The sequence below is a fragment of the Nerophis ophidion genome, linkage group LG14 (genome assembly GCF_033978795.1).
Source record: "Nerophis ophidion isolate RoL-2023_Sa linkage group LG14, RoL_Noph_v1.0, whole genome shotgun sequence".
Taxonomy (NCBI): domain Eukaryota; kingdom Metazoa; phylum Chordata; class Actinopteri; order Syngnathiformes; family Syngnathidae; genus Nerophis; species Nerophis ophidion.
The window spans coordinates 37,746,865-37,772,383 of record NC_084624.1 but is presented as its reverse complement, the minus strand read 5'-3'; the positions used below and the strand labels follow the sequence as shown (position 1 = coordinate 37,772,383).

Sequence of the window (25,519 nt, the reverse complement as noted above, 5' to 3'; positions counted from 1 at the left end):
TTGTCCTGAAGAATTTGGAGGTAGTCCTTATTTTTCATTGTCCCATTTACTCTCTGTAAAGCACCAGTTCCATTGGCAGCAAAACAGGCCCAGAGCATAATACTACCACCACCATACTTGACGGTAGGAAGGGTGTTCCTGGGATTAGAGGCCTCACCTTTTCTCCTCCAAACATATTCCTGGGTATTGTGGCCAAACAGCTTAATTTTTGTTTCATCTGACATTACATGGACAAAGATAAGACCTTCTGGAGGAAAGTTCTGTGGTCAGATGAAAGACAAATTGAACTGTTTGGCCACAATACCCAGCAATATGTTTGGATGAGAAAGGTGAGGTGTGCCACGAGAACCACTTCAAGTCTCCTGGGGAAATTTGGCGCAATATTCTAATGAATAATAGAGCATGATGTGGCAAGAAATACATTTGGGGTAAAAAAAAAAATTAAAAAAAAATGTGTAAAGCGCCTTGTCATTCAATAATTTACATGTGATTCTTCATGTAAAACGCCCTCACCCACAAACGGAGCGTGTTCTGTGTTTAGGGCAGGCTTTATATCAGTGAACAGGACCTGACTGACATGACATGGGTATTTCATTCAGGTGGAACCAACATTAGTTACGTCAGTAAAGTATAATGTTAAGGTTATGTTGACAGCACATTTCAGATGGGATGATGTTCACTGCCTTACGTTGTTGTTTGGATTTGTAGCTGGCTGTGCATGACCAAAGATTGTATAGTCAGAGAGGATGATTTACTGCATGCCCACATGATGTCCTACACCAGACCTGGGCAACTTAAGGCATATTTGGCTTGTTCAGCTTTTCAATCTGGCCCCCCGGACATTCCCAAATAATTGTTTTAGATCTTTAAGATGGAAAGCGTAGCTGCCATTATGATGTGCAGTGATGTTTTCTAATGACCCTAAGTCTTCAACTATACTAAGTCTTTCAATGCTTGGAATCTGCATGATATACTAGTTACTATGGTCATCTTATTAGTTACTATTGTCATCTAACTAGTTAATATGGTAATGTAAGTCACAGCAGCTCAGTGCGGGCGGAAAGCGTTTCCACAGAGTGATCCAGGGTGGCCAGCCTGAAATGCAGGTATCAGGGACAGACACGGAAGGAGATTTTTACAACAAAGTTCTAAAGCTTAGTAATACATCATATATATTAGATCATAGTTGGTGTTTTTTTTACCCTTCGCGCTCATATTTCGCTGTGTTTGTTGCGTTTCCCTTGATTGTAGAATATGTGGATGGAGAGGGTGTGTGACGTGCTTTTGTTGTCAATATTCAATGTTTTATTGTTCATAGTCAATATTGTAAATCCCACATTATTTGTTTTCATGTACATTCTGGGTGTCTCACTCAGTAAAAAATGTAAAACTCCATTTTGTGCTTCAAGGCGGTCTGTCATAACATTTTAGCATTCAATCAGACATTATTGTGAGGTTTTGTATTAGTGTTCTTAAAAATAGGACCCAAGCACACATACTGTACAGTAGATTTTGTGTATACATACATAGATAGATAGAAAGATGGATATACTGGCCCCCAGACACATTTTTGTCTCTACATTTGGCCCCCGAATCAAAATAATTGCCCAGGCCTGTCCTACATAAAGTACATTTGCAGTCAGTCATATCATCTTCATTTTGTCACTTAAAAAGATACTGAGAACATGACCTTGGTGTCCTTAATGGTAGCTACGGCCGTGTTCCCGGCGAACCTTCGCTTCCCACACTTTTTAACTTTCCGGATTGCGGGGGAATGTTGTGCAAAAGCTTCCTGCAGTTTTTGTGAGTGGAGCAGACGCACACTGCATAACAGGGCATGTTTAGGCAAAAAACAACAACTCTCCAAGTGGAATGAGGCAGTGCAGTGTATGCACAGCTACAGATGTGGCCAGATCATAGTTGGGAGCAAACATGGAGCCCTGTAGTCACCTGAATCGCTTTTGACTAATTATTCAGGAGATGGTCTGGCCATTGGTGGCAACTTGTCCAGGGTGTACCCCGCCTTCCGCCCGATTGTAGCTGAGATAGGCTCCAGCGCCCCGTGCGACCCCAAAGGGAATAAGCGGTAGTAAATGGATGGATGTACAGTATGGTCTAGCCATAATCTCTCTGATTGGTCAAAAGCCCCTCATATGACTACAGGGGACCATGTGAGGACAAACTTTTGATTGATTGAAACTTTTATTAGTAGATTACACAGTACAGTACATATTCCGTACAATTGACCACTAAATGGTAACACCCGAATAAGTTTTTCAACTAACAATTGATGGTCAACTCTGAAACTGAGTTGGGTATAGCAGTGGTTCTAAAATGGGGATACGCGTACCCCTGGGGGTACTTGAAGATATGCCAAGGGGTACGTGAGATTTTTTTTTAAATATTCTAAAAATAGCAACAATTAAAAAATCCTTTATAAATATATTTCTTGAATAATACTTCAACAAAATATAAATTTAAGTTCATAAACTGTGAAAAGAAATGCAACAATGCAATATTCAGTGTTGACAGCTTGAGTTTTTGTGGACATGTTCCATAAATATTGATGTTGAAGATTTCTTTTTTCAAGAAGAAATGTTTAGAATTAAGTTCATGAATCCAGATGGATCTCTATCACAATCCCCAAAAAGGGCACTTTAAGTTGATGATTACTTCTATGTGTATAAATCTTTATTCATAACTAAATAGCTTGTTTATTTTTCAACAAGTTTTTAGTTATTTTTATATCTATTTTTCCAAATAGTTCAAGAAAGACCATTACAAATAGCAATATTTTGCACTGTCATACAATTTAATAAATTAGAAACTGATTACATAGGGCTCTATTTCAACCAAAAATGCTTTGCTCTGGTACTTGAATAAAAAAATTGTTCACAGGAGGTACATCACTGAAAAAAGGTTGAGAACCACTGGGCTGTATGGTTTGAGAGTGTCATTACTGCCTCTAGTGGTGGGAAAGTGTACATCAACTGAGTATTGCCGCGTCCCTGAGAAACTGCTGAGAAACAAATAATTTTTGGCGGGACAAGAGGTCCAGCACTATGGTTAAGAAACCCTGGAATATAAAACATACCGGAGGTGTTATATGTCCCGTTAGTGGAACTTGAAGAGGTGTCAGCAACCACAGGACCCAGACCTGGATAAGCGAGTGAAATAGATGCTGATGTAAGGAATTAGGATAATATAAAAACGTTTGTCTTTAACAACTACTTTATATTTACGCACATTTGGACTTCATACTCAAGTACAAAAGTACAACAGTTTCTATTTTGAGCAACATTCCAAAACAAGTCACAGCAGGAACAAACCTTTTTGACTAAACAAATAGTCAACAAGATTGATAGGCTGTGACTCCGCCCACTAAAGTAGCTTTCATGTATTGATCTACAAAAAAAAAGGAGGTATTTTTCCACTTAACTTCATGACGTCACGCTTCCATTTTTTTTTGCAACTTGACTTTTGGAATTTTGGGAATTTTTATAAGTGGGGGTCCATTTCCGGTCGAGGGGGTGAAGTTTTAATCTCCGCCTCCTCGTAAACGGAAGTTACACACGTCCTGTTACTGCGTGTGCCTTCTTTTAGTGTGTTGGTGCGCGTGAAGATGTTCCCGCCGCTGCTGTGGCCGCTGCTGCTGCTGCTCGTGCTCGTGCTCGCGCTCGTCGTCTCCCGTCGCAGAAGGTGCGTGCACGCGCTCCCAAACATTCGCTAATGTCACGTGACGTGTTTCTCGAGCTTGTTGTTCCAGTGGTTCGTGACGTCATGTCGTTAGGTGCCAATCGATTGGCTCATCATGATAGTCCTTACTTGCAGAGCTGTTTTTGCTTGTTTTTTTGTTTTTTTAAATAATTCATTATTACATGTTATCAGTCAGATAAAAAAGCTAAATTAATATGCTATGCTGTGTTGGTTTCCTGTCTTGGGTGCAGACGGGATGGCGAGCCGCCGCTGATCAATGGCTGGATTCCTCTCATCGGGAAAGCTTTGGCGTTTAGGAAAAATGCTCACAAGTTTCTGGAAGCGCAGAAGAAGAAATCTGGAGACATTTTCACCGTTCACATTGCAGGTGGGTGGGCGTGACAAAGGGGGCAAGGCTCCACTCGTGTGGCGGGTGACTAACGCGTGAATGTTTGTGGCGTGCAGGTCGATACATGACCTTTGTCATGGACCCTCTGATGTACCCCGCCATCATCAAACATGGCAGACAGCTGGACTTCCACCAGTTCGTCAACAAGGTGGCACCGGTGACCTTCGGGTACCCGCCCGTCGTCAGCCAGAAGTTCCCCGGCCTAAGCGAGCAGATCAAGCGCTCCTTCCATTTGCTTCACGGAGACCACCTAACATCGCTGACGGAGAGCATGATGGCCAATCTCATGATTGTCCTCCGCCAGGACCACCTGAGCCAGGACGCCGCCTGGAGGACGGCCGGCCTGTACGACTTCTGCATGTCTGTCATGTTTGAGGCCACCTTCCTCACCATGTACGGGCGGCCTCCGCACGGCCTTCGCCACAACCGCATGGCGGCGCTGAGGGAAGACTTTGTCCGCTTCGACGCTGTCTTCCCGCTGCTCATGGCTCAGATACCCATCTGGCTTCTGGGACGCACCCGGAGCGTCCGCTGCGAGCTGATCCGCTTTTTCCTGCCGCACAGAACATCCAGCTGGTCCCGCACCTCGCAGTTCATCAAACGGCGGTCTGAGCTTTTTGAGCAGCAGAGCTTATTGCGGGACGTCGACAAAGCGGGTACGAGGCTTTGGACCCACTAGACACACCAGTGGCAGGCTAATTATTTGTCTGGATAGCTTTTCACCCACTGTCTAGCTAGACGATGAGCCGCATGAACAACTTCATGACTAACTACACTACTGGTGACATGAACAGCTACATGATGAGCTACATGACTAGCTACACTACTGGTGACATGACTAGCTACACTACTGGTGATATGAACAGCTACATGACTATCTACACTACTGGTGATATGAACAGCTACATGACTAGCTACAGTACCGGTGACATGAACAGCTACATCACTAGCTGCACTACTGGTGATATGAACAGCTATATGACGAGCTACACTACTGGTGACGTGAACAGCTACATGACGAGCTACATGACCTGCTACACTACCGGTGATATGAACAGCTACATGACTATCTACACTACTGGTGATATGAACAGCTACATGAGCTGCTACACTACCGGTGATATGAACAGCTACATGACTATCTACACTACTGGTGATATGAACAGCTACATAACTAGCTACACTACCGGTGACATGAACAGCAACATGACTAGCTACACAACAAGTGACATGAACAACTACATGAGTAGCTACACTACTGGTGACACAACAAGCTACATGACTAGCTACCCTAAAAATGACATGAACAGCAACATGACAAGCTACACTACTGGTGACACAACAAGCTACATGACTAGCTACCCAACAAGTGACATGAACAGCTACATGACTAGCTACACTACTGTTGACGGGAGCAGCTACATGACGGGCTACACTACTGGTGACACAAGCTACATGACTAGCTACCGAACAAGTGACATTAACAGCTACATGACTATCTACACTACTGTTGACGGGAACAGCTCCATGACGGGCTACACTACTGGTCACACAACGAGTTACATGACTAGCTACCGAACAAGTGATATGAACAGCTACATGACTATCTACACTACTGGTGATATGAACAGCTACATGACTAGCTACACTACTGGTGACATGAACATCTACATGACTAGCTACACAACAAGTCACATGAACTTTTACATGACTAGCTACACTGCCGGTGACATGAACAGCTACATGACTAGCTGCACTACTGGTGATATGAACAGCTACATGACGAGCTACACTACTGGTGACGTGAACAGCTACATGACGAGCTACATGACCTGCTACACTACCGGTGATATGAACAGCTACATGACTATCTACACTACTGGTGATATGAACAGCTACATGACGAGCTACACTACTGGTGATATGAACAGCTACATGACTATCTACACTACTGGTGATATGAACAGCTACATTACTAGCTACACTACTGGTGAGATGAACAGCAACATGACTAGGTACACAACAAGTGACATGAACAGTTACATGATTAACAACACTACTGGTGACACAACAAGCTACATGACTAGCTACCCAACAAGTGACATGAACAGCTACATGTCTAGTGACACGATAAACTACATGCCTAACTACCCAACAAGTGACATGAACAACTACATGAGTAGCTACACTACTGGTGACACAACAAGCTACATGCCTTGCTACCCAAAAAATGACATGAACAGCAACATGACGAGCTACACTAGTGGTGACACAACAAGCTACATGATTAGCTACCCAACAAGTGACATTAACAGCTACATGACTAGCTACACTACTGTTGACGGGAACAGCTACATGACGGGCTACACTACTGGTGACACAACGAGCTACATGACTAGCTACCAAACAAGTGACATGAACAGCTACATGACTAGCTACACTACTGGTGACACATGGAGCTACCTGAATACCTACCCGACAAGTGACATGAACAGCTACATGACTAGCTACACTACTGGTGACACAACAAGCTACATGACTAGCTACAGGACAAGTGAAATGAACAGCTAAATGACTACCTACACTACTGGTGACACGGCAAACTACATGACTAACTACACTACTAGTGATAGGAACAGTTACATGACTAGCTACACTACATGTGGCATGAACAGCTACATGACGAGCTACACTACTGGTGATATGAACAGCTACATGACTAGCTACACAACAAGTGACATGAACAGTTAGATGACTAGCTACCCAACAAGTGACATGAACAACTACGTGACTAGCTACACTACTGGTGAAACGACAAGCTACATGACTAGCTTCCCAGCAAGTGACATGAACAGCCACATGACTAGTGACAAGACAATCTACATGCCTAACTACCCAACAAGTGACATGAACAGCTACACTACTGGTGAAACGACAAGCTACATGACTAGCTACCCAACAAGAGACATGAACAGTTACATCACTAGCTACACTACTGGTGACACAACAAGCTACATGACTAGGGACGGCGTGGCGCAGTGGAAGAGTGGCCGTGCGCAACCCGAGGGTCCCTGGTTCAAATCCCACCTAGTACCAACCTCGTCACGTCCGTTGTGTCCTGAGCAAGACACTTCACCCTTGCTCCTGATGGGTGCTGGTTGGCGCCTTGCATGGCAGCTCCCTCCATCAGTGTGTGAATGTGTGTGTGAATGGGTAAATGTGGAAGTAGTGTCAAAGCGCTTTGAGTACCTTGAAGGTAGAAAAGCGCTATACAAGTACAACCCATTTATCATTTATTTAGTTACCCAACAAGTGACATGAACAGCTACGTGACTAGCTACACTACTGGTGAAACGACAAGCTACATGACTAGCTACCCAACAACTGACATGAACAACTACATGTCTAGATCCACTACTGGTGACATGACAAACTACATGACCAACTACCTAACAAGTGACATAAACAGCTACATGAGTAGCTACACTACTGGTAACACAACAAGCTACATGACTAGCTAGCCAAAAAATGACATGAACAGCAACATGACTAGCTACACTACTGGTGACACAACAAGCTACACGACTAGCTACCCAACAAGTGACATGAACAGCTATGTGACTAGCTACACTACTGGTGAAACGACAAGCTACATGACTAGCTACCCAACAAGTGACATGAACAGCTACATGACTAGCTACATTATTGTTGACGGGAACAGCTACATGACGGGCTACACTACTGGTGACACAACGAGCTACATGACTAGCTACCGAACAAGGGACATGAACAGCTACATGACTAGCTACACTACTGGTGATGTGAACAGCTACATGACAAGCTACACTACTGGTGATATGAACAGCTACATGACTAGCTACACAACAAGTGAAATGAACAGTTACATGACTAGCTACACTACTGGTGACACAACAAGCTACATGACTAGCTACCCAATGAGTGACATGAACAGCTACGTGACTAGCTACACTGCTGGTGAAACGACAAGCTACATGACTAGCTACCCAGCAAGTGACAAGAACATCTACATGTCTAGTGACACGACAAGCTACATGCCTAACTACCCAACAAGTGACATGAACAACTACATGACTAGCTTACCTACAAGTGACATGAACAGCTACATGACTATCTACACTACTGGTGACGGGAACAGCTACATGACGGGCTACATTAATGGTGACACAACAAGCTACATGACTAGCTACTCGACAAGTGACATGAACAGCTACACTACTGGTGACACAACAAACTACATGACTAGCTACAGGACAAGTGAAATGAACAGCTACATGACTAACTACACTACTGGTGATATGAACAGTTACACGACTAGCTACACTACCGGTGACATGAACAGCTACATGACTAGCTACACTACCGGTGACACAACAAGCTACGTGACTAGCTACAGGACAAGTGAAATAAACAGCTACATGACTATCTACACTACTGGTGACATGAACAGTTACATGACTAGCTACACTACCGGTGACATGAACAGCTACATGACTAGCTACACTACTTGTGACACGACGAGCTACATGAATAGCTACACTACTGGTGACACTACAAGTGACATGACTAGCTACCCAACAAGTGACATGAACAGCTACACAACCAGCTACATAACTAGCAACATGAACAGCTACACAACCAGCTACAAGACTAGCAACATAAACAGCTAAACAACTAGCGATATGAACAGCTACTTGGTTGTTGATGCTGCACTTGTGATGGCAGCCATGTTTTCTTTGCTGTTCCAGCGCACCACTTTGCCATCTTGTGGGCTTCAGTGGGAAATACAGTTCCGGCTGCCTTCTGGGCCGCGTACTACCTGCTGAGTCATCCGGTGGCCCTCGAGGCAGTTCATCGGGAGATCCACGACGTCCTCAAGCAGAGCGGCATGGAGTTCGGTGGTGACGCTGAAGTGACGCTCAGTAGAGAGCTACTGGATAAGCTACTTTATTTGGGTAGGCCAGTTCCTGCTAATTGGCATGTTACTTCTTGCGAGTTGGCTCGCTACTTTGTGCGACCTTGCTCGCTACTTCCTGTGACCTCGCTCACTACTTCCTGGAACCGCGCTCGCTGCTTCTTTTTCCGACTTCGTTTGCTATTTCCTGTGACCTCCATTAATACTTCCTGCAACCGTGCTCGCTACTTCCTGTGACCATGCCTGTTATTTCCTGCAACATCGCTCACTACTTCCAGCAACAGATCTCACTACTTTTTGCGACTTCGTTTGCTACTTCCTGCAACCTCGCTCACTACTTCCGGCAACAGTCCTCACTACTTTTTGCGACTTCGTTTTCTACTTCCTGCAACCTCGCTCACTACTTCCTGTGAGCTGGCACGCTAATTCCTGCGACCTTGCTCACTGCTTCCTGTGACCTCGCTCACTGCTGTCTGCGAGCCGGCTCGCTATTTCCCGCAACCTCGCCCACTACTTCCTGCAACCTCGCTTGTTACTTCCTGCGACCTTTCTCACTACTTCCTGCAACCGTGCTTGCTACTTCTTGCAACTTCGTTTGCTACTTCCTGTGACCTCGCTCACTATTCCCTGCAACCTTGCTTGCTATTTCCTGCGACCTTGCCCACTACTTCCTGCAAACTTGCTTGTTACTTCCTGCAACCTTGCTCACTACTTCCTGCAACCGCGCTTGCTACTTCCTGCAAACTCTCTTGCTATTTCCTGCAACCTCGCTCACTACTTTCTGCAACCACGCTCGCTACTTCTTGCAACTTCGTTTGCTACTTCCTGTGACCTCGCTCACTACTCCCTGCAACCTCGCTTGCTATTTCCTGCGACCTCGCTCACTACTTCCTGCAAGCCAGCTCGCAATTTCCTGCCACCTCTACCACTACTTCCTGCAAACTTGCTTGTTAATTCCTGCAACCTTGCTCACTACTTCCTGCAACCGCGCTCGCTACTTCCTGCAAACTGTCTTGCTATTTCCTGTGACCTTGCTCACGACTTCCTGCTCGAAATTTCTTGCGACTGCGCCCACTACTTCCTGCAACCATGCTCGCTACTTCTTGCGACATTGTTTGCTACTTCCCGCAACCTCGCCCACTACTTCCTGCAACCTCGCTTGTTACTTCCTTCAACCTTTCTCACTACTTCCTGTAACCGCGCTCGCTACTTCTTGCAATCTCGCTTGCTAGTTCCTGCGACCTTGCTCACAACTTCCTGCGAGCCGGCTCGCAATTTCCTGTGACCTCGCCCACTACTTCCTGCAAACTTGCTTGTTACTTCCTGCAACCTTGCTCACTACTTCGTGCAACCTCCCTCGCTACTTCCTGCAAACTCTCTTGCTATTTCCTGTGACCTTGCTCACGACTTCCTGCTCGCAATTTCCTGTGACTGCGCCCACTACTTCCTGCAACCGCGCTCGCTACTTCTTGCGACTTTGTTTGCTACTTCCTGTGACCTCACTCACTACTTCCTGCAACCTCGCCTGCTACTTCCTGCGACCTTGCTCACAACTTCCTGCATACGCGCTCGCTACTTCTTGCGACTTCGCTTGCTACTTCCTGTGACCTCTCAAAACTTCCTGCAACCTCGCTTGCTACTTCTTGAGACTTCGCTTGCTACTTCCTGTGACCTTGCTTGCTACTTCCTGCTGCCTCGCTCGTTCCTTGCTGAAACTTCACTAGTTACTTCCTGCATCCTTGCTCGCTACTTCCTGCAATTTGACTCGTTACTTCCTGCAGCCTTGCTCTCTACCTCCCGCACCCCCACTTAGCTACAGTGGGGCAAAAAAGTATTTAGTCAGCCACCGATTGTGCAAGTTCTCCCACTTAAAATGATGACAGAGGTCTGTAATTTTCATCATAGGTACACTTCAACTGTGAGAGACAGAATGTGGAGAAAAAAATCCAGGAATTGACATTGTAGGAATTTTAAAAATGTATTTGTAGATTATGGTGGAAAATAAGTATTTGGTCAACCATTCAAAGCTCTCATTGATGGAAGGAGGTTTTGGCTCAAAATCTCACGATACATGGGCCCATTCATTCTTTCCTTAACACAGATCAATCTTCCTGTCTCCTAAGCAGAGAAACAGCCCCAAAGCATGATGTTTCCACCCCCATGCTTCACAGTAGGTGTGGTGTTCTTGGGATGCAACTCAGTATTCTTCTTCCTCCAAACACGACGAGCTGAGTTTATACCAAAAAGTTCTATTTTGGTTTCATCTGACCACATGACATTCCCCCAATCCTCTGCTGTATCATCCATGTATCCATTTTGGTATAAACCAACTCGTCGTGTTTGGAAGAAGAAGAATACTGAGTTGCATCCCAAGAACACCATACCTACTGTAAAGCATGGGGGTGGAAACATCATGCTTTGGGGCTGTTTTTCTGCAAAGGGGACAGGACGATTGATCCGTGTTAAGGAAAGAATGAATGGGGCCATGTATCGTGAGATTTTGAGCCAAAACCTCCTTCCATCAATGAGAGCTTTGAATGGTTGACCAAATACTTATTTTCCATCATAATTTACAAATAAATTCTTCAAAATTCCTACAATGTGAATTCCTGGATTTTTTTCCCCCACATTCTGTCTCTCACAGTTGAAGTGCACCTATGATGAAAATTACAGACCTCTGTCATCATTTTAAGTGGGAGAACTTGCACAATCGGTGGCTGACTGAATACTTTTTTGCCCCACTGTGTACGTTCTTCTCAGAGAGCGCCATCAAGGAAAGTCTCCGCCTTTCGTCGGCATCCATCAACATTCGAGTGGCTCAGGAGGACATGTCTTTACGTCTGGACGCCAAGCGCAGCGTGTCGGTCAGGAGGGGCGACATCATTGCCTTATACCCTCAAAGCATGCACATGGACGCCGACATTTACGAGGAGCCAGAGGTACGGCTAATCGCCTGCGTGTATCGAGCCCTAATTGTCCTTGATGTCCACTTGTGTCCCGCCAGGCGTTTCGCTACGACCGCTTTGTGCAGGACGGCAGGGAGAAGACAGACTTCTTCAAGGACGGACACAAGCTTCACTACTTCCTCATGCCTTTCGGATCGGGATCGTCCAAGTGTCCCGGACGCTTCTTCGCCGTCAATGAGATCAAACAGTTCCTTTGTCTCTTGCTGCTCCACTTTGACCTGCAGCTGGAGGCCGGGCAACCCGCTGCCCGCCTTGATGCCAGCCGGGCCGGCCTCGGTGTCCTGCAGCCCACAAACGATGTGCGCTTTCACTACAGGCTGCGGAGCAACGTGTATTAGCATCGTTTGATAGCATTGTTTACACAGCTTGGACCTGAAAGTTCAGCCTAAAAGTGATAGTTTTGTTCCACGTGTTGACAAATAAAAAGGTGAAAAAGTAATGTGCAAAGAGGTTTAATGATTTTTTCATACAAACAAACAACTCTAAAACTGAAATAAATAAAATAACGTAACAAGCAGAAAACCCGGGGAGACCTAACATGTTGCAAGTGTTTGCATGATCCGCTAAGCTAATAGAATATGTGGGAAGTATTCATCAAAGTATATATTTATATAGTATATGTGTATATATATTATGTAACTATTACATATACAGTCATGGTCAAAAGTGAAATGAATTATATTTATATAGCGCTTTTTCTCTAGTGACTTAAAGTGCTTTACATAGTGAAACCCACTATCTAATTTTTACATTTAAACCAGTGTGGGTGGCACTGGGAACAGGTGGGTAAAGTGTCTTGCACAAGAACACAACGGCAGTGACTAGGATGGCGGAAGCAGGAATCAAACCTGCAACCCTCAAGGTGCTGGCACGGCTGATCTAAACCGCCCCAAAAAAAGTGCAACCAATTTTTTTTCAAGAGCAGTGTTTACATACACTTGTAAAAAAACGTAATGTCATGGCTGTCTTGAGTTTCCAATCATTTCTACAACTCTTTATTTTTTGTGATAGAGTGATTGGAGCTCATACTTGTTGGTCACAAAAAATATTCATGAAATTTGTTTTTTTTATGAATTTATTATGGGTCTACTGAAAATGTGACCAAATTTGCTGGGTCAAAAGTATACATACAGCAATGTTAATATTTGGTTACATGTCTCTTGGCAAGTTTCACTGCAATAAGGCGCTTTTGGTAGCCATCCACAAGCTTCCGGTTGAGTTTTTGACTAGTCCTCTTGACAAAATTGGTGCAGTTCAGCTAAATTTGTTGGTTTTCTGACATGGACTTGTTTCTTCAGCATTGTCCACACGTTTAAGTCAGGACTTTGGGAAGGCCATTCTAAAACCTTAATTCTAGCCTGATTTAGCCATTCTTCTACCACTTTTGACGTGTGTTTGGGGTCATTGTCCTGTTGGAACACCCAACTGTGCCCAAGAGCCAACCTCCGGGCTGATGATTTTAGGTTGTCCTGAAGAATTTGGAGGTAATTCTCCTTTTTCATTGTCCCATTTACTCTCGGTAAAGCACCAGTTCAAAACGGGCCCACAGTATAATACTACCACCACCATGCTTGACGGTAGGAATGGTGTTTCTGGGATTAAAGGCCTCACCTTTTCTCCTCCAAACATATTACTGGATCTTGTGGCAACAACAGCTCAATTTTTGTTTTATCTGACATCACATGGACGAAGATAAGACCTTCTGGAGGAAAGTTCTGTGGTTGGTAAGTTGGGTCTTGGGCGCAGTTGGGTGTTCCAACGGGACAATTACCCCAAATACACGTCAAAAGTTGTAACGGAATGGCTAAAGCAGGCTAGAATGAAGGTTTTAGAATGGCCTTCCCAAAGTCCTGACTTAAATGGGTAGACAATGCTGAAGAAACAAGTCCATGTCAGAAAACTAACACATTTAGCTGAACTGCACCAATTTTGTCAAGAGCAGTGGTCAAAAATTCAACCAGAAGCTTGCTAGAAGCTTGTGGATGGCTACCAAAAGCTCTTTATTGCAGTGAAACTTGCCAAGGGACATGTAAACAAATATTAACATTGCTGTATATATTCTTTTGACCCAGTACATTTGGTCACATTTTCAGTAGACCCATGAAGAAAAGAACCAAACTTCATGAACGTTTTTTGTGACCAACAAGTATGTGCTCCAGTCACTCTATCACAAAAAAATAAAGAGTTGTAGAAATTATTGTAAACTCAAAACAGCCATGACATTATGTTCTGTACAAGTATATGTAAATGTTATATTTTATATTGCTACTATGGTACATTTTTAGTCTACTTTATACCCGCATTATCCTTTCCATCCTTACCCTTTCCATCCTTTGTAACTGAGTTACTGTGTGGAACAATTTCCCTTGTGGATCAATAAAGTTTGTCTAAGTCCAAGTGGTATTAGGAAGTCAAGCTCCCAGCAGTATTCCATTGAAGAAAGAGTCTGGCAGGACGCGGACGGCTGAGCCTGTGTTGTTGTCCACGAAGATGGACACGTACTCACCAGCCTGCTACACAAACAAGATGGCGTTACAAAGAACAATGACCGTGCTCTCTTCTGATTTCATTAGCACGATTGGCAAAGGTTAAATATTCTTGTTTGTTGAAGTTTGTTTCACCTTTCATCAGACAGTTTCTACAGCGTTTCTACAGAGTTTATTGCTATTGTGTAATGGGTGTGTTGTTGCCCTGGGGGTCCATGTTACGGTTTTTGTTGTTGTTGGCTAGCTGGTTACGACTATCCTGCACTCTTCAGCATCTACATGCTGTCGCTAGGTGACATATGCAAATACGGTGTTAGCTTTCACTGGGTTGAGTTTTTTCTTGCCTTGATGTGGGATCTGAGCCGAGGATGTCATTGTGGCTTGTGCAGATCTTTGGGACACTTGTGATTAAAGGCTATATAAATAAAATTTGATTGATTGATACAGCACCGGGCTGACAATATTGCAGGTGTAGGGAAAAAAAACTCCTGATTCCACGCTTATCATTCTGGGATTTTAACACAGCAAATTTGACCCGTGAACTCCCCAAATACAGACAGCATATTAAGTGCCCCACTAGGGGAGCTAACACGTTGGACCACTGCTACACTGTAATAATAATAATAATATTAATAGATTTTATTTGTAAAAAGCACTTTACGTTGAGCAAACAACCTCAAAGTGCCACAGTGTAAAAAAATAGTAAAAATAAAAATAAATAAAATATAAAACTAGAAACATCCCAATAGCTCGAACCAGCATGCATGTCTATAGAAAGGGTTTTTTTTAAAAGATGGATTTTTAAGCCTTTTTTAAAAGCATCCACAGTCTGACATGCCCTCAGGTGGTCAGGGAGAGCGTTCCACAGAAAGGGAGCAGCGGAGCAGAAAGCCCGGTCTCCCAGTAATAAAGGACTCTTATCGCTCTCTACCCTGTGTAGCTTTAGGACTCTGTGATTGATTCACCACATCCCGACCAACATGCAGCAGTTAAAAGCTGCTAAGACTGCATAGTAAGGACCGTTGAGAAATGGTCAAAAATATCAAAGCAACAGTTACAGGCCTGCTTTGATTGTAGTGATTGGAGTGTCTTTGAAGTTGCATAAGAAAATCTTGACGAACTCACCGACAATGGGACGTCACATATTAGCTTCTGTGAGAACACGTGTTTACAGACTTGGACCTTCTGCTTATACAACAATAACAAGCCCTGGTGTACACCTTAGCTTAGGAAGCCGCGTCAGGCCAAGGAGGACGCCTACGGGAGAGGGGACGGGTTCCTGGTCAGTAGGCCAGGAACAAACTGGTAAAGGAGATCAGGGTAGCTAAAGGAAGCAAAACAAAGCTTCTTCGCAAACAACCCCTCAGCAGTTTGGAAAGGCCTGCGAGAGGTCAACAGCTACAGGAAACCCACACCTAACCCTGCAGGTAACAATATCAAAACAATTGACTGACTGACGACCTGAACAGCTTCTACTGCATGTTTTTGCAACCATCACCCAGATCTCCAACATCCCCCCAACACACAAACTCTGCCCTACCTACTGACAAATGTTTGTCCCAGTTCCTCCCGTATACGAATGAACAGCTGACTCAGGGCCAAAGGAAAGGCCCTCCTATTGGGCTTGAACGTGTGACATGAGAACGCATTGCTTCGTGGGTCTTGCTGGATTCTGAATAGCTTATTAACGGCTGAATACAAGACTCTGTGCTTGAGTTTAGTTTTTTTCTTTAACAAGTTTAAAACATGGCACAAACATGCGGCATTATTAACTGCCACAATCGTGGTCATGATTGCGTCAGGCAAAAAAAAAAGGATTTGGTGATTTTCTACATTTCCAGGGTGAAAGCAAAGTCGAAAAAAAGTCGGAATATAAAGCTAATAGGGAGACGAATAGCATGGAAATCAACCGTGAGACAATCAAACATGATTTTTAAAGGGGAACATTATCACCAAACCTATGCAAGCGTCAATATATTCCTTGATGTTGCAGAAAAAAGACCATATATTTTTTCAACCGATTTCCAAACTCGAAATGGGTGAATTTTGGCAAATTAAACGCCTTTCTGTTTATCGGTCTTTTAGCGATGACGTCTGAGCGCGACGTCACCGAGGTAACACACCCGCCATTTTCATTTTCACATTACAAACAACGGGTCTCAGTTCTGTTATTTTCCGTTTTTTCGACTATTTTTTGGAACCTTGGAGACATCATGCCTCGTCGGTGTGTTGTCGGAGGGTGTAACAACACCAACAGGGAGGGATTCAAGTTTCACCACTGGCAAGAAATCTGCCGCCAGACCCCCATTGAATTTGCCAGTGTCTGCACATTTGACCGGCGATGCTAAGACAGACATGGCACAAAGATGTATGGATAACCTGCAGATGCATTTGCAACGATTAAGTCAACAAAATCACAAAGGTGAGTTTTGTTGATATTGTTGACTTATGTGCTAATCAAACATATTTGGTCAAGGCATGACTGCCAGCTAATTGATGCTAACATGCTACGCTAATCGATGCTAACAGGCTATTTACGCTAGCTGTATGAACATTTAAAACTAGATACCCATATTTAATGCGAAACAAACACTTACCAATCAAAGTATTTAAGGTGCTCCAGTGTCACAAGATGCGAAAGTCCTGATCGTTTGGTCTGCACATTTTACCGGCGATGCTAATAATGCAGCCATTCTATGGGCCACTTCATTAGGTACACCCATGCTAAGGCCAAATAGCGTCAATAGCTATTCGCTCAATAGCTTCAATTTCTTCTTCAATTTCGTTTTCGCTATCTGTCTCCATACTCCGACCATCTGTTTCAATACATGCGTAATCTGTTGAATCGCTTAAACCGCTGAAATCCGAGCTAATGTCGCTATATCTTGCTGCGGTAACCGCCATGTTGTTTGTATTGGCAGCACTGTATGACGTCACAGGGAAATGGACAGTCGCATCGCAAATAGCGAAAATCAAGAACTTTAAAGCTTTTTTTAGGGATATTCCGGGAGGTGTAAAATTTTGGAAAAAAACTTTGAAAAATAAAACGAGCCACTGGGAACTGTTTTTTATTGTTTTTAACCCCTTTGAAATTGTGATAATGTTCCCCTTTAACGCCATCACCTGGTACATGTTGGTGTGTTCACAGCATTTTCACACTAGTAAGTTTGAATTGAAGCCTGTTTTATTCTGTTGCACATGTAGCATTTAATAGGATGTTAGCCTTAGCCAAGCTAAACTAAGCTAAGCTAAGATGGCTGCAGGTTACGAACAACGTACAGTATTTGGGGAAAAAAGCAGTACCCCCTATTCATAGATCAATATCTGAGGATACTTCAAATATTTCCCAGATGAATGCAAAGTGTATTTCAGACTTGAAATATATTTAGTTTAAAACAAATTTCTCCAGGAAATGCCTCACAGTCACAAGTCCTGGTAGGGCTGGGCGATATATCGATATACGCAATATATCGCGGATTTGTCTATGTGCGATATAGAAAATGACTATGTCGTGATTTTCGAGTATACGTTCTCACGCTGTTGATTTTAGCTGCGGGCATTACACTACAGGCTCTTCCCACTCTTTGTTGTCTCTCCTTCACAATAAAACAAGCGCACCTTCTTACATACGTCACATACATATACGCCCTCGCGGAGCAGAGAGGTAGCGGCATGGGTAACGTTAGCTGCGGTGCGAGTGGTAATACGAGAAAAAGAAGGTGCAAATCTGGTAACAAATGAAGGAATAATTAATCCCCAAGAAAAACAGCACCGGGTCCATCGTCTGGCGGTGGTTTGGCTTCAAGCGGGAATATGTCGAACAGACAACCGTAATATGTCAAGTGTGCGGCAAAAGCGTTGCTACAAAAAGTAGCAGCACTGCTAATATGTAGCACCATTTGAAAAGTCACCTGCCAGAGAATGAAGAGTGTTTGAAACTCTGCATGTCAACATCTCCGTTCGGTGCCACACCAACAAAATGCAGAGGCAACCATTTCCACATCAACACCGCATGAAAAAAATAATCCACAACAGAAGGAGATAACATCCGCAGTAACCTACCACATAGCGAAGGACATACACTATTTGATTTACTATTATGCAGCTCATTTTTTATTTGACAGTTATTGAAATATCTTGTGTGACATCATGCACAAAAGTGCACTTTATTTGTTTTAAACTATCGTAGTGGTGTTCTGTACAAAAAGTGCACTTTAATTTAGTGTTGTTTTGATATCTCATCTTAGTGACATCATTAACCAAAGTGCACTCATAGCTTTTTTTAAAATGTCTCTGACAATCTTGCACTTTCTGCTTCGAAATGACATGACTGTTTGTGCCATTGCTTAATAACTGTTTAATAAACACAGTTTTGGTCAATTGACCTAGTTTTGATTTCCCTCTCTGCATGGAAGTTTAAAATGAGTATGTATTAATGCAGTATGAACAAGAATGTTTTAATGTAGACACATAGAATCATCATACTGCTGTGATTAAATGCATCAAGCTATATATCGTGTATCGTGACATGGCCTAAAAATATCGAGATATTAAAAAAAGGCCATATCGCCCAGCCCTAAATCTTGATGACTTATCAAATCTGAAAGGCTGATGGTCTTCACTTTCTGATGTAAAATTACGAGGTCTTCCACACACCCAAAGTTGTTTTTTCCTTGAGCCTTTACCGACTTTGAATTCTGAAATGTTTGGTCTGTATATAAACCGACTCCATTGGCGACTAGGTTACAGGACACGTTAGGCAGCTTGCTCAAACGTCGTCTATTGGACGTGCTCATGTGGATGAATTCCACCAACATGACTTCTTTCAAGTTAGTGAGCCTTTGGAACAGTTTCGAGTTTTTTTGATTTTTTTTCTTTCGTACGATCTATTTTAATGCAGTTTGTTGCTCTCTCTCACAAAACCGCTGGTTGAGTACAGCCAAGTAAACAAAAGTTGTCTAACAACAATGGCTACCCGAACCCCACAATGCATTCCAATAATCACTTGTCCTTTCGAGCCTAATGTTGTGCTATGAGTTTGTGTACGCACGATTGTTTGTCATCTCCAAATGTAAAAATAATCGCATTACTAAACTACTGTACTACACTGTAATTTGTACAAAAAGTCAAGAATAGGATTATTTGTTCCACTTTTGCAAATGATCATACCACGATCATGACCGGAATGTGTGAAAAACAATACACTCTTTGACATAAAGCTGATGACATCATGAATACAAACACATTGGCAAGCAGGAGTATGTGTTAGCAAGAATACTGTCACCTGTAAGAAGAACATTCCTGTGAGGAAGATCCTGAATGCTCCTCTTACGTTGGCCACGCCCATCACAGACTCTATGGACCTAACACAAAAGCACGCTCAGGCACTAGTCCGACTTCAAGCCTTGTGCACACACAAGTTCCACTCACAGGTTACTCTGACAGAGGGAATTGAGGCAGATGGCAGCTCTCACGTTATCTCGAGGTCGCATGAGGACACGGTCACCTGACTCTGCAGTGCACACACACACACACACACTCAGCAATTAGACGAGGTGGCCATGACGTCCATTCAGCATGTAGTGACTCACGTAGCAGGAGGTTGGCACTCAGCTGATAGAAGGCGTGCAGCGGTGCCGTGAACCGCCCATCGCTGGCATTGAAGCTTTGACCTCTCTGGAAGAGGCTGGCCTGCAGGGGTGAAGGATCACAGGCGTCACGTGCGGCTCCGAACGGGAAAGCACGCCGGAGGGCGGGCGGGGTCACCTGGCGGAAGCCGGAGAGCTCCTGCAGACTGCGGCGAGGAACATTGACGGCCCGCGGGAGGCGACCCAGGAAGGAGGCTGGGACTCGGGGAGGGCGCTCGCACCGTACGCACGTTTTTGACGTCACATCTGCGTGCACATATTCCATGACATCACCACTTGTGTTCATACATAGCATAGCCCAGTGGTTCTCAAATGGGGGTACACGTACCCCTGGGGGTACTTGAGGGTATGCCAAGGGGTACGTGAGATTTTTTAAAAATATTCTAAAAATAGCAACAATTCAAAAACAATTTATAAATATATTTATTGAATAATGTAAGTTCATAAACTGTGAACAAAAAATACCACAATGCAATATTCAGTGTTGACAGCTAGATTTTTTTTGTGGACATGTTCCATAAATATTGATGTTAAAGATTTCTTTTTTGTGGAGAAATGTTTGGAATTAAGTTCATTAATCCAGATCGATCTCTATTACAATCCCCAAAGAGGGCACTTTAATTTGATGATTACTTCTGTGTGTAGAAATCTTTATTTATAACTGAATCACTTGTTTATTTTCCAACAAGTTTTTAGTTATTTTTATATCTTTTTTTCCCAAATAGTTCAAGAAAGACCACTAAGAATTAATAAATCAGAAACTGATGACATAGTGCTGTATTTTCCTTCTTTATCTCTTTTTTTCAACCAAAAATGCGTTGCTTTGATTAAAAAAATGTTCACGAGGGTACATCACTGAAAAAAGGTTGAGAACCACTGGCATAGCCTATCAAAGCAAAGCCTAGCATGGCATATCACATAGCTTAGCATAACATAGCACAGCACAGGGTGTCAAATTTAGAGAAAAAAAATGTGTCTGGAGGCATGTTCCCTCTAAGGCAGGGGTCTCAAACATGCGGCCCGCGAGACGTTATTTTGCGGCCCGCACTTTGATGTGACAATTTAATGTATGTGTGGCCCGCGAGTTTAATATGAACGGAACTTGACAGCGTCATACTTTCCAACGTTCCTAATTTTCACGGGAGTCCTCGTGATATCAGGATATCCATTCTCTGGTAATTCCTGCCGATTTTTACCCAATCGACAATACTCAGGGGGTGCCGCAATGGCCCTGTTCTTAACGCCCTCTAATCCCTGTACAGACAGCGTGCAAGCCTATTTGATCGTTACATTTGGCTGAGCAGTACACATGTGTGATGTTGCAAGACATATTTGGTCAACAGTTACACACAAGTCGCACTGAGGGTGGCCGTAAAAAAACTTTAACAGTGTTACATATATGTGCCAGACTGTGAACCCACACCAAACAAGAATGACAAAAACATTTCAGGAGAACATCCGCACCGTAATACAACATAAACTCAACAGAACAAATACCCAGCATCCCAGGCAGCCCTGACTCTTCCGGGCTACAATACACACTCCCACGCTACCACCAACCCCCCACGTCCCCACCCTCCCTACTTGAGTCGGTTGAGGTTGTGTATATTGTAGCCAGGGAGAGTTTGGGCAGCAAGGTGTTCTGGGTATTTGTTCTCTTGTGTTTAAGTTGTGTTAGGGTGCGGATGTTCTCCCAAAATGTGTTCGTCATTCTTGTTTGGTGTGGGTTCAAAGTGTGACGCATATTTGTAACAGTGTTAAAGTTGTTTATACGGCCACCCTCAGTGTGACATGTATGGCTTTTTAGTAAGTTGAGTAAGCCACTAACGTTGTTCTGCACAAGTCTCGCACAACATGATTTAGAGTTGTTACTTTAGGTGTGTTAAGTGCGCAATGACGAGTTGTAGATCACCAGTTCTCTTATAGATGGTACGCTATGTGGCGGTATGCCAAGGGTTAAGTGAGATTTATCAAAAACATTCTAAAAAATAGCAGTCAGTCATAAATATTTAATAAATATATTCATTGGATAACACTTCAACAAAATATAAAAGTAAGTTCACAAACTGTGAAAAGAACTGCAACCATGCAATATTCTGTGTTGACAGCCACATTTTTTGTGGACATGTTCCATCAATATTGATGTTAAAGATTTCTTTTTTTGTGAAGAAATGTTTAGAATTAAGTTCATGAATCCAGATGGATCTCTATTACAATCCCCAAAGAGGGCACTTTAAGTTGATGATTACTTCTATTTGTAGAACTCTTTATTTATAATTGAATTACTTGTTTATTTTTCAACAGGTTTTTTAGTTATTTTTATGTCTTTTTTCTAAATAGTTCAAGAAAGACAACTACAAATGAGCAATATTTTGCACTATTATACACTTTAATAAATCAGAAACAGATGACATAGTGCTGTATTTTACTTCTTTATCTCTTTTTTTCAACCAAAAATGCTTTGCTCTGATTAGGGGGTACTTGAATTAAAAAAATGTTCACAGGGGGTACATCACTGAAAAAAGGTTGAGAAGCACTGTTGTAGAGGACGTTAAAGGCAGTGCAGTCACGGCAGCCCTTAATAATGTCGGCCGGGTGAAAATTGGGACAAATTCGGGAAAATGGTAGCACCGGTAGATCGTCGTGAGGTGCACTGAAATTCAAGAGTCACCCGGAAAAATAGTGAGGGTTGCCTTTCCCGCCCTAGCAATTCATAGAAGGTAAATTCATTAAAAAGTGCATGTTAGATTTTTTAAGAAATCACCTTGCGGCCCAGCCTCACCCAGTTTCTGCATTCAGTGGCCCCCAGGTAAATTGAGTTTGAGACCCCTGCTCTAAGGTACGCGCCTGTGCAATTGTACACTGCTCTCGTGTCTTCTGCGCATGGCAAATCTAGGCCGCGCACAAAATCGAATAAAAAGATAAGCGCATAACAGCTCTCACATGTGCGCCACTGAATGCTCAAGGAGTTTTGGCATTTGCTCACACTCACGAAAAATTGGAGGGAAATTTGTCTGGGGGGCCGGTACATCTATTTTTTAGGAACACTAATACAAAACCTCACCATATTGTTTGATTGAACGCTAGAAATGTGATGACAGACCGCCTTAAAAAACGGAATTGAATTTAAAAAAATGTTACTGAATGAGACACTAGGAATGTACATAAAAATAAAGAATGTGGGATTTACAATATTAATTATGAATGATAAAACACTGAATATCGACAACATATGAACGCCACACCCCCACTCGATCGACATATTTTACAATCAAGCGAAATGCAACAAAAATGCAACAAACACAGCAAAATATGTACACGAAGGGTAAAAAATAAGCCCAGCTACTATCTGATATATCTGACATATCACTAAGCTTTAGAACCTTTTTATAAAAAATAACCTTCCGCGTCGGTCCCTGACACCTGCATTTCAGCCTGCCCGCTCAGGAAACACTCTGTGGAAATGCTCCCCACCCACACTGCTTGGGGTCTCGTCTGTGCTGCTGTGACTTAGATTACCATAGTAACTAGTCTATCATGCAAAAGCCCAGTTTCTAACCATTGAAATACTTTGTATTAGGGCTGCGAATCTTTGGGTGTTCCACGATTCGATTCAATATCGATTTTTGGGGTCGCGATTTGATTATATATCGATTTTTTTTTTCGATTCAACGCGATTCTCAATTCAAAAACGATATTTTTCCAATTCAAAACTATTCTGTATTCATTCGATACATAGGATTTCAGCAGGATCTACCCCAGTCTGCTGACATGCTAGCAGAGTAGTATTTTTTTTTTTTAAAAAAGCTTTTATAATTGTAAAGGACAATGTTTTATCAACTGATTGCAATAATGTAAATTTGTTTTAACTATTAAACAAACCAAAAATATGACTTATTTTATCTTTGTGAAAACATTGGACACAGTGTGTTGCCAAGCTTATGAGATGCGATGCAAGTGTAAGCCACTGGGACACTATTGTTCTTTTTTTTTTTTAATATAAATTTCTAAGGATAATGTCAATGTGGGATTTTTAATCACTGCTATGCTGAAATGATAACTAATATTGATACTGTTGTCGATAATATTCATTTTTCTTTCACTACTTTTGGTTTGTTCTGTGCCGTGTTTGTGTCTCCTCTCAATTAATCTGTATATTGCAGTCCTGAGTGTTGCTGGGTCAGGTTTGGTTTTGGAATTGAGTTGGATTGTTATGGTATTGCTGTGTATTGGTTTGTTGGATTGATAAAAAAATAAAATATTTAAAAAAAAAAAAAAAAAAAAAAAGATTAAAAAAAAAATGAGAATCGATTCTGATTCGCCCAACGTGAGAATCGCGATTCATATTCGAATCGATTTTTTCCCACACCCCTACTTTGTATAGTTCAAGACTTATGGTAATTTGAAAACATAACGTCGCATCATATTGGAAACTACAGTTTCGATCTTAAAGGTCTAGAAAAAAAAAGATTTGGGAATGTATGGCGGGCCAGATTGAAAAGCTTAACGGGCCGCATGCGGGACCCGGGCCTTAACTTGCCCAGGTCTGGAAATAGCATAACACGGCATATGACAGCGAGGCTTACCTGCCAGTTTGACCTGCTGCTGTCCAGGTAGGAGGGATCCTTGTGGGCCTGGAGGGCCCTGAAGATCAATGACATGATTCGTCAATAACCTGCGTGGTTGTGTGTCTGTGTGTGTCTGTGTGCTTGTGACCTTTGGTGTTCTTTTAGAAGCTTCCTTGTTGGCGTTGTTGAGGAACATCAACCAGGAACTGGCAGGAGACACGTCCTAAACAAAACAAGTCTACAGGTCACACAAATAGAAGCATAGAAGCAGAAGAAGCAGAGGTTCTACCTACTTGGACCTCCGCAGGCTGGACCACAACCTCCTGACTCCCGCTCATCATCATCATCATCACCATCATCATTCGCAGAAGTAGCAACATGCTCGAAAGTTAGCATTGAATGTAAACTGTTCATCCCCTTAACTTCTAATCTGTTAAATTCTTGTCTCCTCTCTATGGGGTCTATTTATGCCTGTCCATCAAGCATAGACCTTCCTGCTATGCCCCATCCCCTTTGCTGGCCTGTCATGTCGTCATTAAACTGACACAAAGGGGCGTGTCTATCGTGGTTGAGGGTTACGTGGTCTCCAGTTTCCACAAAAAGGGAGATAAGGAGGGTGTGGCCTGCAGTGTGCCAGGATGATGTAAGGACGATAGACTACGACGCACACATTTTATTACATCACTGACATGTCGTCATCTTGTGATTAGACTTAGCAAATATTGCATCATTACACATTACAATATTACAGCATTATACAACGGATTACATGTTTCAAATTTACAATATTGC

General features: G+C 42.9%; 2 protein-coding genes across 4 annotated transcripts; one reads left to right on the top strand and one right to left on the bottom strand.

Moving 5' to 3' along the window:
• Window positions 1-3,539: 3,539 nt before the first annotated feature.
• Window positions 3,540-12,464, top strand: LOC133568607 (cytochrome P450 7B1). Its single transcript, XM_061920636.1, has 6 exons — window positions 3,540-3,699; window positions 3,948-4,084; window positions 4,162-4,761; window positions 8,893-9,099; window positions 11,820-11,998; window positions 12,064-12,464. The coding sequence occupies exons 1-6, from the start codon at window positions 3,623-3,625 to the stop codon at window positions 12,361-12,363; spliced, it is 1,500 nt and encodes a 499-aa protein (XP_061776620.1). The 5' UTR covers window positions 3,540-3,622; the 3' UTR covers window positions 12,364-12,464.
• A 1,739-nt stretch (window positions 12,465-14,203) lies between these two features.
• Window positions 14,204-25,247, bottom strand: si:ch1073-184j22.1 (erythroferrone). 3 transcript variants are annotated; one of them, XM_061920633.1, is made up of 8 exons: window positions 25,021-25,246; window positions 24,876-24,950; window positions 24,746-24,803; window positions 20,278-20,405; window positions 20,103-20,202; window positions 19,942-20,023; window positions 19,796-19,874; window positions 14,204-14,538 (listed from the first exon to the last, which is right to left on the bottom strand). In XM_061920633.1, exons 1-8 carry the CDS (start codon window positions 25,105-25,107, stop codon window positions 14,437-14,439), a joined length of 711 nt encoding a protein of 236 aa, XP_061776617.1. In that variant the 5' UTR covers window positions 25,108-25,246; the 3' UTR covers window positions 14,204-14,436. The 3 variants fall into 3 exon arrangements, with proteins under 3 accessions (XP_061776617.1, XP_061776618.1, XP_061776619.1); XM_061920634.1 differs by having other exon boundaries at window positions 14,204-14,535; window positions 25,021-25,243; XM_061920635.1 differs by lacking the exon at window positions 19,796-19,874 and having other exon boundaries at window positions 25,021-25,247.
• Between the last annotated feature and the right edge of the window lie 272 nt (window positions 25,248-25,519).